The 14218-nt window shown below is 37.8% G+C and overlaps 2 protein-coding genes across 2 annotated transcripts; one reads left to right on the forward strand and one right to left on the reverse strand.

Annotated features, from left to right (window-relative positions):
• Positions 1 to 217: 217 nt before the first annotated feature.
• LOC134680206 (probable RNA helicase armi) lies at positions 218 to 8717 on the reverse strand. Its single transcript, XM_063539293.1, has 6 exons — positions 8564 to 8717; positions 8071 to 8478; positions 7072 to 7478; positions 3450 to 3602; positions 801 to 3092; positions 218 to 708 (listed from the first exon to the last, which is right to left on the reverse strand). Exons 2-6 carry the CDS (start codon positions 8258 to 8260, stop codon positions 352 to 354), a joined length of 3399 nt encoding a protein of 1132 aa, XP_063395363.1. The 5' UTR covers positions 8261 to 8478; positions 8564 to 8717; the 3' UTR covers positions 218 to 351.
• Positions 8718 to 9232: 515 nt separating this feature from the next.
• Positions 9233 to 14129, forward strand: LOC134680208 (gem-associated protein 2-like). The gene is made up of 4 exons (XM_063539295.1): positions 9233 to 9599; positions 10011 to 10335; positions 10664 to 10763; positions 12481 to 14129. Exons 1-4 carry the CDS (start codon positions 9360 to 9362, stop codon positions 12587 to 12589), a joined length of 774 nt encoding a protein of 257 aa, XP_063395365.1. The 5' UTR covers positions 9233 to 9359; the 3' UTR covers positions 12590 to 14129.
• Positions 14130 to 14218: the final 89 nt, after the last annotated feature.

Genomic DNA, 14218 nt, shown 5'->3' on the forward strand with positions numbered 1-14218 from the left:
AATTCTTGGGATTAGTTGTCAAGCGGACCCCAGGCTCCCATGAGCCGTGGCAAAATGCCACATAAAAACGCCAAACGTAATTTGGGTCTCTTGAGAATGTCTGCGGTTGCGTCTAATTGCCACGACTCTTCTCACACAGGGTCGCGGCAATTATACCGCAGACAAGACAGCAATTATACTCCCACATTCACAAAATTAAACTACAATTGTGTGCTTGATTATTTCCCTCATTTATTCCAGTTTCAAAAACACATACTCACGAATAGGGAGGTGCAAAAGTGCATAGACACATTATGAACAAAATCGGTGTATATGCAGAGCACAATATGGTATCCTTAGCACAGAGGTATGTTAGACGGTAATATCTGTATTTACAGTTTCAAAGTCGTAAGGTAAATCACATCCCTTATATTTTTCTTCTTTTACTGCTTGTCTGACAACTTTGCCCCATAGTGGATCTGTACACAACAGATGAGGATTGCAAAAAAGAATGACGGCAATTTGGGCTCTGGTCAAAGCCACATTCAGGCGTTTAGGATTTTGGACAAAACCAAGCGCATGTTTTCGGTCCTCTACTAAATAAGCCTCGGTCGACCTTACTGTCGATATAAGAATGATTTTCCTCTCTTGGCCCTGAAATTCTTCAACAGTTCCAATTTTTGGTTGAGGTAGTCCCATAGACTCGAAAAGAACTCGAAAGTATTTTGTCTGAAAGAAAGAATAAGGTTTAGTTATTGCAAAACTTAAGTATGGAAAATGCTATGATTTGTTTTAAACTTTTTTAGCATTTGAAGCAGTACCTGGGCTATATAAGGTGTGATAATTCCAATATCATCCGGTGTGATATTCCTCTTGTAAAGTTTGCATGTCATCAGAGCCACCATGGCAGCCTCTTCCCGATTGAACCACGAAGGGCTATCTTCTGCCCTAGCATTCACCCCTTTGATGCCGTATACGTATACACCCCCTTCGGTTCTCTCTGATGAGTCGAAAACTTCCGAAACAGTGTTTATGGTATTGGAGATCCAGGCTTCGTCTCTGCCCATCTTAGGCACGAGAGAGGCGTCATAAAACATCTCACTCGGCAGTTTTAAGACTTCTTCTAAAGATCTATAATTGTAGTTCAATTTGGTAATCAGCTTCTTATTGAATCCATCCTCATAAGCTTCGAAATCTCTTTGGTATGGGAAGGTCTCCAAAATCCGAGACAGATAAGACTCATTCATGTTAAATTCCGTGCAGTATTTCGATAATATCACAGGCCCTAGCTGTTGTGGGTCTCCAGCAAGAATGATTTGGCCGTTTTCTTTGTCTGTAAAAGTAAGGGGTATCATAATTTCTGGCTCAGTTGCTTGTCCTGCTTCGTCAACGATGACATGTGTGAAATGACCGTGCGGTAACCCCATCTGTGCCAGCGACCCAATGCAGAAACAAGTGCCGACAGTTACACGATGTCTTCCGATGAAAGATGTCTGACAATTCAGGTTCACTCCATCTTTCCTGACTTGATAGTTTGGCTTAGAGGTGTCTTCTCTTGCTATGTCCAACGTAGCGCAAAAGGGTTTTATAACATCAGGTAAGTTTTCAGAATCAAGTAGGTAATTGGCTATGAGTCGAATCATGGAGCCAGAGAAACGATCTCTGTATTCAATCAGTCTTTCAGTAATCAGATTAGCTGCACTATTTGATGGCGTCGCAACTAGAATTCTGCTATCCGGTATTACGGAGATTATTTGTAGAATCGTTTCAATCACAGTGATTGTTTTACCTGTTCCAGGAGGTCCATAAATGCAGTATGGCATGGGACGACATTCTCCTAAAAGAATATTTGTGACTGCAGCTTTTTGACCAGGATTAAGGAGATTGTTAAACCATTTAATGTTGCCTATGTCATGAGGTGACACCTGCTGCGGGCGAGTCACAATACGCGATGGAAATAGTATGTCAGGGCCAAGATTTGAAATAGCTAAATTGAGAGCTTGATGAGCCCTTCTGTAAGTAGATCTATTAAAGTGGAACTCTACAGCAACGTCACTCCCCGGATAAGTTTCATGAAACTGAGGATTGAACTTGATTAAAACCAAATCCCCTCTCACTACATGAATGTAACCTTCAAATTGTGTGGCCCTCCAAGTATCTTTAACAATCACTCTATCGCCTTTTATCAAGCTGGGTCTTCTTTCGCATAACCCCTTTATTTCAATCCCCAAATATTCCTGGCAGTGAATCAAGTACACTTTAGGCATGTCATACACTCTCATACAAATATTCGCTTGTATTTCCTCGATGAATAGCAACGTATGCCATCTGTCGAGATAGTTGGTAATGTTCAATTCTTGGCATAAACAGGGCAAGGCCATTTCTATCCTGTCCAATATCTTGTCATAATCATTACCATACACTGTTTGCTCTGAGTTTCCTAATACAGCAGCCCACATTTTGTCAGGTATTGGGAAAGATCCCAGTCTAACTGGCACGAAATTTGGCGCCCTGACTGGCTTCACACCGGGGATAAAACCCCTATCCTTATTTCTCCTCACATCCTTCATTCCATCAATCTTTTCTTGTTCAGACTTAAGTCCAGAGTCATTTACATATGCATTGTTGTTAATCTGTTTCAAATTGTTGTCAACAACATTGATATTAATAAATCTCTTTACTTGAAACCCGTTGAACATAAATATCAAGCATTCTTTGCTACTTCCCAGTAACTTTGGGTAGCAGGTGATGGTAAACGAAACCGTGCGTCCAGGATATATCTTCATTGGGCGAGTGAGAAAAGGTTTGACTTCAATCTGTGAATCCCTCCTCTTGCTAAGCATGATCCACTTATATAGTAAATAGCTTTGATCACTGTTGTTTGTGATCACTAAATTCATATTTTCACTTTGGTGAAAGTCAACATTTTCAAATACAAGAGGATATGTTACTGAGATTCTCTTTTCCTTTTCTAGTTCAAGTGTTATGTTTTCCTCGGGAGTCTTGTTGTTGTCATTGTTGTTTTGATGGACAGAGCTACTTTCTATAATCATCATTTTTGTTACCCTCCATGTGCAAGCTCCTTGATTGCTTTCTATTGCTTCCACCATGACCTGGAAAACAGTAAATATGAAATCAAAAACTTTAATAAGAGGATGAGTGGATGCCCACGAAAACCGTAATATTAGGCCCTGAATACTAGTTTAATAAGGAGTTGCGATTACCATAAAGAATTTTACGGATTACTGGCCATGAATTTTTTAACATTTAAAAACAACACGGAAGAAGGGGGAGGCCTTTGCCCAGCAGTGGGACACAAACTAGGCTATTGAAAAAAAAAAAAAACAACACATCAGGTGAGTTGCGTGAAGTTGAGATGAGTGGAGAAGAAGAGATAGCTCAAAGGATTTAATATTACAAGTTTACAACCCCAAAGCCACTTTTACACAAGGAACACTTCCCTTACTTACCTTGGCTCCTACTTGCGGAATGCTCCCATTCTGCACAGACTGCCGGTTGAAGAAGAACTGTCTGTCGCAAGTCCCAGAGTCCCCGTCCCAGCTGGTGACTACTGTACTCTTTACTTTACTTCGTAGTGGCTTGAATGAAAGCACCTTCAGTACCTGAAATAAGATGTTCACAATTTGCATGCTGCATGTTGTTCCATTTTTAAACATAAGTAGACATAAGTAGTTGTTAAGAGTGCTATTACATTTCGGGGTTGAGCGAGTTTAGGTATTTTACGCGCTGCGGCAGGCCGTGCGAGCTCAGTATTCCGATCCCTTCTACCACACTCGCACTACAATGATGGATTAAACATTCTTGATCCTTCGCGAAGCATATTGAAATCAACCATAACAACACTAACTGTACTTAACTTATAAAGTCCTAAAACTGTTATTTGGTAAGTACGAAAATACTAAATGCAGTGCAAATGTACATAGGGGCTGTTCATAAATTACGTCGTCTATTTTTGACCCCCCCATCCCTCAAATCATCCAAAAATCATGCTTCGGATGACTCTGTTTCCTCCTACGTCATGCTACCATCATCCGATGTCCATGACCCCCTCCCCCCCTCCTCCCATTTGAAACGACGTAATTTATGAATAGCCCCATACTCGTACTTATGAACGTATATTACTCGAAATAAATTATAGGTACTCGCTTATTTACAAGAAACAAGTTACAAGAAACTGAAGATACACAGGGTCTGATGATGGAGCTGGAAGGTGGCCACGGGTACCAGTCTATCATGTAACTAAACCACTTCGTGTTTGGGCTCGTTTGATTCGTCTAAACAAGATCTTTGACACTGAAGATACACAGGGTCTGATGATGGAGCTGGAAGGTGGTCACGGGTACCAGTCTCTCATGTAACTAAACAATTTCGTGTTTGGGCTCGTTTGATTCGTCTCAACAAGATCTTTGACACAAGACAGTACTCAGGGTCTGATGATGGAGCTGGAAGGTGGTCACCATTACCAATCAACCATACAACTAAACCACATCGTGTTTAGGCTCGTTTTATTCATCTCAACAAGATCTTTGACACTATATAGGTGATACTCAGAGTCTGATGATGGAGCTGGAAGTTGGTTACCGGTACCAATCAACCATGCAACTAAACCACTTCATGTTTAGGCTCGTTTGACTAGTCTCAACAAGATCTTTGACACTAGGTGATACTCAGAGTCTGATGATGGAGCCGGAAGGTGGTCACCGGTACCAATCAACCATGCAACTAAACCACTTCATGTTTAGGCTCGTTTGATTAGTCTCAACAAGATCTTTGACACTAGGTGATACTCAGAGTCTGATGATGGAGCTGGAAGGTGGTCACCGGTACCAATCAACCATGCAACTAAACCACTTCGTGTTTAGGCTCGTTTGATTCGTCTCAACAAGATCTTTGACACTAGGTGATAAACCAAACACGAAGCCCAAACACGGAGCCCAAACACGAAGTGGTTCAGTTATGTGATAGACAGGTACCCGTCGCCACCTTCGAGCTCCATCATCAGATCCTGAGTACTTTCTTGTGTCAAAGATCTTGTTGAGATGAATAAAACGTGCCTAAACACGAAGTAGTTCAGTTACATGATAGACTGGTACCCATGGCCACCTTTCAGTTCCATAATCAAACCTTGTGTATCTTCAGTGTCAAAGATCTTGTTGAGACTAATCAAACGAGCCCAAACACGAAGTGGTTTAGTTGTATGGTTGATTGGTACCGGTGACCACCTTCCGGCTCCATCATCAGACCCTGAGTACTATCTTGTGTCAAAGATCTTGTTGAGACGAATAAAACGAGCCTAAACACGAAGTGGTTTAGTTGCATGGTTGATTGGTACCGGTGACCACCTTCCAGCTCCATCATCAGACCCTGAGTACTATCTTGTGTCAAAGATCTTGTTGAGACGAATCAAACGAGCCCAAACACGAAGTGGTTTTGTTGCATGGTTGATTGGTACCGGTGACCACCTTCCGGCTCCATCATCAGACCCTGAGTATTATCTTGTGTCAAAGATCTTGTTGAGACGAATCAAACGAGCCCAAACACGAAATGGTTTAGTTGCATGGTTGATTAGTACCGGTGACCAAATTCCGGCTCCATCATCAGACCCTGAGTACTATCTTGTGTCAAAGATCTTGTTAAGACGAATAAAACGAGCCTAAACACGAAGTGGTTTAGTTTCATGGTTGATTGGTACCGGTGACCACCTTCCAGCTCCATCATCAGACCCTGAGTACTATCTTGTGTCAAAGATCTTGTTGAGACGAATCAAACGAGCCCAAACACGAATTGGTTTAGTTGCATGGTTGATTAGTACCGGTGACCACATTCCGGCTCCATCATCAGACCCTGAGTACTATCTTGTGTCAAAGATCTTGTTGAGACGAATCAAACGAGCCCAAACACGAAGTGGTTTTGTTGCATGGTTGATTGGTACCGGTGACCACCTTCCGGCTCCATCATCAGACCCTGAGTACTATCTTGAGTCAAATAAATACATATAGAATGTCAGGTCGTTTCAAATATTTTTAATCCTGTCCGGTAGTTTATTAAACTGTACCATTATAAATTATAATACTATAAAAACAGTGCTAGGATCAAAGTCTCTCGTTGCGGTTTACACGCACACAGTATAGCGTTTTACACGGCGCCCGCCGCACACAATGATAAAAAACCTCGTCGTCGCCGTTGAAAATGTGCGGAGCCGACCGACACACGTCCTGCCTGTACAAGCTCTGCAGCGGCACTGAGCTGGTGAGCGCGCGTCATCGGTAATATAGAGTAGTTTTCAAAAAATTGCCAAAAAATTATAGTAGAATTTCATAAACACTAATGTATACCAACAGTAAAAGCAAACGTTGCAGATTGCTTGAGTATGAAAATGACTTCGATATTAAGTAGATTTTCGTAGAAATTGACACTTGTTTCGGAGAGAAAATTGAGTTCGTTTTACTTTGATTTTCTCTTTCTCAAAGGTATGTAGGAAAAATATCGTTTGATATGCTTAAAGTACAGGGTATTAGTAATACAAAATAGCCAGGTTTAGCAGAGAAAACTTCTCAACATTTCCAAATAAAAGCTTGCCGTTCAGTGCTTCACGCGGTTTTTCGGAAACGACCATCAGAAAAAAATTCATTACTTATTTAATAAGTCCTTTTTCTAATATTTACAACGATATTTAAAAAGATAAGAAGACGCTTTTACTGGAACAAGTACTCATTGTTTCTAATAAGGAGCACAAAGTCCTGAATTTCGTCGACTAGTATCATCAATTTTGCATTATTTCGACTTTTCTTGTAAGAGCGCTCTTAAAGAAAACCTCAGTGTGCACTTGAGAATATATGTATAAGGTGTATCCCGGTAATAGAGAAAATTGACTCTAGAATGATGGACTTACGGGTGAGTTTCTATTTAGAAACACTCAACTACACCTTACACAGTTTTTGTTTTAATAAGATTAGATTAAATTTTTTTAAAGTTCCATTGAGTCAAAATCTCTGTTTGCCATTTTCTCAATTGGAAGCAAAAAAGTACTAGACTTTGAAATTTATTTAAAAGAAATATTATTCAGTTTACCTGAGCAGCAGAGATATCAGCAGGTTTATCATCCTGGTACTGCACTGTACAACTCAGCTCCAGCCAGTCTCCCTTCATCGGTATAAAAGTAGCCTCCACCTCGTCAAGACTAAACTTGAGATCATTATCCTTCAAATACACCAGTCTCTCCTCCCTGTATCCAACTTCCCCTATTATAACATGTTCTATCACTTTAAACTTATCCTCTTCAATATCCATAGAATCACCCCAGAATGGTCCATAGTTTTCTAGGACTCTCACCACTTTGATTGTTTCATTGTCATCCTCATATCCTAGGTATAGGACCTTATCATTAACATTGAATGTTAAGGGTGAATTTGATATGTCGAAATAGAGGCTCCCATCTATTAGCACATAGTTGTTGTCACCTGTGTATGTTATTAACCCTAAAAATAAACAAATTGCAGTTCAAACTAGAGCACTTTCAAACTTTTTCATGATGCAACGCGCTTAGTACAACAAAATGTTTTGCTTATGTATTGTTTTAACGCTGGCAAAGGCTTTGCGACCCCCAGGGTTTGAAAAACACTGAACAAGGGAATTATTATAAAAAAAACTGGAAAAGGTTGGTATCAAATTATGATTATTTTTAAAAGCATTCCACAGAATTATCCACCATGTCTCTTTATAAACACTGTTTTAATAGTATGGGAGTTCCTTATACCAAGGGGCCAAAAAAAAATTTTTTTTATTCTCTATTGGTAAAAAACAAGAATACAGCCTACTCTTAAAGTACTACAAACCCTATAGCATATTTACTGTGGCAATTAGTGTATGTAAAATGAAATTAATCATACTTTACACAGGGTATTTCAACCCCACCCCTCATCATTGTAATCTTTCAAGAAAATCTTGGTGAGGATTTTATTATTTTATTTGAATAGATGTAAAACATAATATTTGTATACTGCAGACAGCAAACATATACATGATTTATCTTCAGACTAAAAATATAATGTTAATGCATTGTTGCTATACCTGTCCTCTGGAAACAAGCCACATTCCTTGGAATTTCTTGACTTTCTGGTTCAATGTCATCTTTTAATTCCTCTTTCAAAGTCTCTATATCTAATAGTTGATCGGCTAAAAAACTTTCTTTTGAGTAATCATCTTCTTCAGGTTCTTTAGAAAACAAATTGTTAAAGAAAGACAACACATAGGACAACATATTCACTTTTGGCTGTAAGTCAATTATTGAATGAATCCTTTATCGTAATCGAAGGCCCACTCAGTCACCTTTATGTATTCAAGTTCCTTTCTTAGGGCTTGAATACGTTTTTGGTGCATTTCTTTTTCTTTCACCGACGTCTCTGAGCAGTTGCTGTTACTAACATCAACATTGTTAAGAGATTGATCCAGAGCTTGGATACGACTCTTTGTTGTGCCCTGCAAATTATTCAAATACAGAAAACAATTTGTGTAGTTTGTGGATCTGTAGGTACATATGAAAAGACACAGAAAAGACACTTACTTGTGGAGTTTCGGGTTCCGACGGAGAATAAGCAGACTGGGAGTTGTTACTCGATGTAGACATTACTTCCAATCGATTAGATTAACTATTTCTTACTTCTTGAATATTTCTTTCTGCTGGAAACAAAAACACAAATTCAGCAATGATAGGTTAGGTGGATACGTTCAGATACCATCTTACAGACTCAGATTTACGCACGCTCGTCACTTAAGCAAAGAAGGCAAATAGTATAGAGGTTGGTTGGGCTAGTTGTTCTCATTCCCATACATGAACTCTCGGAGTAATTAACAATGGAGCCGCCATTAACAGGCGTTCCCCTCTGTCGAAAATAGGCGGCCAATGGTCAACCTCATGTCAACCATATGTATGGACTGACGTTTATCTGACATGACGTACCTATACATTTGATGTGCCCCTCCCCCGCAAAAAACGGCAGACTATTTTGTACCGAAAATTTTAGATATGGCGTCTCCGTTGGTTATATCCTCCAAGCATGAACTGCTAAGAGAATGCTACAAAATAAATCCCAATAATTAGCCAAGCACTAAATTCTTTTTAATAATCATGAAAAATTATTTTGCTAGTTTACAAAAATAAAATCAATTATTAGTATCCGAACGCACTCCTGTCAGTGTCAAAAATTAAAAACAACAATGCCGGGTACACACTGTACACAGGCAGGTGGTTTACATTGTTTAGGTTTACTTTGTTTTGTTCACTTTGTTGCATTGCATTCGGTTAAATCGCTTATGAGTAAACAGTCTACAGGACAATAAAATAAAAAATATTAACGGTAATGGGTTCTGAGAAAAGAAGTGTAATTTATACAGCTACTATTGAGAATCAAACAGATGATGACGATTTGTTACCAAAATGCTTTGAAATCAGGTCCGATGTGGAAGACAATGAAATACCAAACACCGGGGAAGAATATCTTCTTAAAGTTGTGAAAGAACGTGCAAATATTGCTGCAGTAACTGTGTGCGATAACGACATAACAAAGTTTACCAAAAATCAATCACGTTTTTACAAAGAGGTAAGTTTTTCTTAATATCCTTAGTAGGGTAAAGGCACATGAAGGTGAAAATCAGTATGTTTAAAGGCAGTGTTGAGTTGAGTCAAGTAATAATTTGGGTATTTAGCACCTACACCACTTTTCTAGTTCATTAACATAGTTAAGAGTCATAGTGATCTTACTTTTTTACAATTTATCTTCTTATAGTCTGTACACAGACAAAATATGAGTCTGTATCTCGAGAGTAGATGACAACATTACACGATCAAAATAATGTAGGTTAAAGTCAGGTCGTTCAGTGACAGATCCAGGTGGTTTTGTATTTGGTTGGTTAACTAATAAATGTTATAACTACCCGAAAATGTACAAATTATTTATTTACTTTTATTTGAATACAAGATACAGAGTATAGCTTGTATGTATTTTTTGCAGCCTCCAAGGACGAAACCAGCACCAGATAAACTTAAGCCTACAATAGAATGGCAAAACATTCAAATTAAGAATTTCACAGATGTTCGCAGAAACATGAGTAACATAATTGCTAACCTTACCAAAAGAAATTTGTGGAGTGCTAAAGTGAAAAAAATAGTAATTCCTGATCAATCACTTGTGGGTTGGAAAGTATTTTTTAAAGACCATGATTCTACTGTTACAAATATACTTGGCTTTAGTCCCGAGCTGCTTGATATAGGGTTGGAAATGCTTACAGATATTATAAAAGAAGTTCCACCTGGTCACACTATAGAGCACGAAACCGGTAAGAGCACCTTGTATGATGGTTTAGTAGTCTACTAAATAAAACTCTCATGTGTATACACTATACATTATTACTGTAAGGTGGTTACCATGCAAGAATACTTTTATGAGTTTTTGTCTAATATTTAAACTACATTCTATACCAGCATTTCCCAAACTATGGGTTGAGCAGCCGTGAAATAATAATTTATGCCCCCCTTTTAAGACAACCAAGAGGTAGGTCCCGAATTTGGCAGATTAGGTGGGTCGGCCACTGTTCTATACTATAATATAAAGTCCTACAGGTACCTTATTTACCAAAAAAAATACATTATGCTTTTTATTTACAGGTAGATGGATATATGCAGTCTTAGCACGAATAACACACCCTCCACTCTCGGAAACAATAAGCCTTCTAAGAAATCTAGCCAGAGCTTGTGCTGAAATTAGGTTTGTGTTATTTATGTGCTTTGCAAAAAAAAACTGGAGGAGGCCTTCACCCAGAGAGGGATCCATATAAACAAATAAAATAACTAGCTTGAAAACACAGCAAAACTAAAAGAAGGAATATGGAAGAAAAGGCTATAATAATGACTTCTATAGTTAATGGCCACTACATAGTAATTAGCCACTCAGAAAGAAACGAGCCAGGAGCCAAATGAGGCCATATTGTTAAAGTGGCCAATTACTATGTAGTGGCCCACAACTATAGCAGTCACCCTACCTATTAGGTCAGGAAATGAATGCTCAAAAAACGTTGTAGAGGGAAATGCTAGGAACACAATTTTTGACTCCGTAACTTTGTTTGGACTACTTAGGAGGTGAACATATCAAAAGTCCCCGACTGTAGCCCCGGTGCTGGGGGGTAGAGGGGGCTAAGAAGGTCGAATTTTTCGGTTTTTCATTGATATCTTGGAAACTTTGCGTCTTAACGACATGACTACTAAGACAAACCGAAAGCTGATAAAATTAGTTACAAGTTTTATCCAGTCAAGTTTTTCGATATCATGAATAGTTTTTGAGATACCCGCTCTTGAAAGTTTATTTAGGGATTTTAATTTTATCTTGATATCTACGTCAGTGAAGATGTTAGGCCATGTTTGGTATCATTTTCGTATAAATCGGGGGTGCTGAATTCATTTAAGGTATCACATTGACACTATTCCGAAGTAAAACCAACGTTTCAAAAAATATATTTTTTTAAATCCCTGAACCAATGTCGTTGAAATTTGGTATAGAAATGGTTTCAGTCTCGACACAGGACATAGGATGGTTTTAATAACCAAAAGCATCTTTTGAGGGTGTGAAAAGTGGGGTGGAAATTTGTATGGGGAGTCAATAACTGCTGAACCGGTTTAAATGAAATTTAGGATGGTATACTTCTGTGATTTAGATGAAAGTGACACAAAACATGACTTCAAACCTTACCTTAAGCAGTATTAACCTCAGGAATTCAGTTTCGTCGACGAAGTTGAATTCCCCCCATACTCCATTTCACAACTTTAAAGGATGATTATTGAGATAAAAAGTATCTTATGTCCTGTCTTGGGACTCGAAATATCTGTATACCAAATTTCAATTAAATCGGTTGAGCGGTTTAAGCGTGAAGTGGAATTTAAAAAAAAAGGTATTTGTTTAAAGTTTATATGTTTTTTCTTAGGAAAGGTGTCAATGTGATACCAAAAATGAATTCAGCACCCCCGATTTATACGAAAATGATACCAAACACGACCTACCAGCTTCACTAATGTAGATATCAAGATAAAATTGGAAGCCCTAAATAAACTTTCAAGAGCGGATAACTCAAAAACTATTCAAGATATGGTAAAACTTGACTGAATAAAACTTGTAACAAATTTTATCAGCTTTTGGTTTGTCTTAGTAGTCATGTCGCTAAGACGCAAAGTTTCCAAGATATAAGTGAAAAACCGAAAAATGAGACCTTTCCCCCCTCTACCCCCCAGCACCGGGGCTTCGGCCGGGGACTTTTGATATGTTCACCGCCTAACTAGTCCAAACAAAGTTACGTAGTCAAAAATTGTGTTCCTAGCATTTCCCTCTATAACTTCTTATTGCTTGGCCTACTATTCAAGTATAATGCTTCTTTTTTAAATTAATGATTTCAAATTGTTCATTTCTTAATCAATTTTTTATTTATTTGTTTCAGGTCACATATTAACCAAGAAAATGAAGATGCCTCATTGATGGCTGCACCTCTGAATCTATTTATTTGCATAGTTGCCAGGTATTTCGGACAGTTGGACTTAGCCGATTAGCCTGATGATGACTAATGTGAAAAACAAAGTTTTGTACGGAACACTAAAAATTAGCAAAGATACAGGTTTACTCATAACATAAAATTTGGCTGAATGTGATACCAATATAATACCAATTTCAGTGTTTCACTGATATTACTCGTATAATGTAAAGGTACAGCACCAAATGATTGGTACTCATAATATAAACATTCCCGCGCCCAAAAATCCGGGGTATGCTTATTAGTGTTTTATATTATTATTAATCGTGAAGTTATTGAATAAAACAACTTGTAAAAAGCAGATCATTTCATTTTAATCACATCATATTCACACACTTTGTATTTTAGTCCATAAAAAATATTAATAAACATATACTTCTGATAAATAATAAAATAATCTTAAACTTTATATAACTTGGAACAATAATTCAAACAATACAGGTATTGAAACAATTTGCGAACAATCATATTGCTGCAGTATTAAAAAATAACATGATTAAGTATAAAATTTAAATAATATACGTTCATTATATACAATTTTCCACTATGTGAGGTAGGGATGGAATTTCCGGTTAATACTTATCTACCTTTACATCTTTCTTAGGTTATTATTTTTTCTGGTAGGGACAAGATATTTCACCTAAAAATTTGGTACTACCTATATTAGATAACAGTCAAACATTACAAGATATTTTAAAGGAATTGTGTTTGTGATTAAATCAATAGGAAAAAGAAATTGACCTTTTGCAATAAAGTAACATTAGCCTTACTTGACTTATGCTAATATAGTTTCTATTGTAAAACTATACTGAATATAAATTGGTTTAGATTGAATGATACGACGTCTTTGACCGGCCTTTTGTAGTCATTGTTATAACAGGATGTAGTGATGTCACTCATTCAATAATCTTGTAAGTTTGTTGAATGGTAGGCAAGTTTCCTATATAAACGTTAATGATTAAAATCAGAGATTTAAACTTTTAATATTGAGTGGCGTTATAATTTAAGAAAATATTGCATAAAGTAGTTTCTCTTTTTGAGGACACCAGCCCTTTTCCTTTAACAATTTCGTTTTGGGTTCAATTGTTATATTATAAAGCTTTAATTATGTGAACATAAGGTATATTTTCCCTAATAATGGTGAGTTTCAAAATATTGTACAATAATCAAACGACTTATGGGATATTCTAATCATGGCAAAAAATATGCCCTATTTATAGGACAGGATAATGACGTCGTAACACTATAGCGAATACCTTTACTTGTATCTAAATATATCAGACACACAATAGACAGGGAGATAATAAAATAAATACATTTATAAGTGGCTGTGCCATAAACGATTGTAGATAATAAATACTTCGTATAGAACATTAAAATATACGTGATGTAGGAAAGTGTAAAAGTTATTATCACATTGTGTCTGAAGATCATTGCTTACAGCCCAATGATCTCATTTGATGATTTAAGGCCTGTGCACACCGGCTGCGTGTGCGTGACGTGCACGTGCGCGTGCCGCGTTGTAGTATACAGATCCTTATGAGAGATGGCACACCGCTTGCGTGACGTGTGCGTGTGCGGCTCCAACATTTTAGCGCACGCACACGCGCACGTCACGCACACGCAAGCCGGTGTGGCTCGGCCTTTA

The sequence above is a fragment of the Cydia fagiglandana genome, chromosome 3 (assembly GCF_963556715.1).
Source record: "Cydia fagiglandana chromosome 3, ilCydFagi1.1, whole genome shotgun sequence".
Taxonomy (NCBI): domain Eukaryota; kingdom Metazoa; phylum Arthropoda; class Insecta; order Lepidoptera; family Tortricidae; genus Cydia; species Cydia fagiglandana.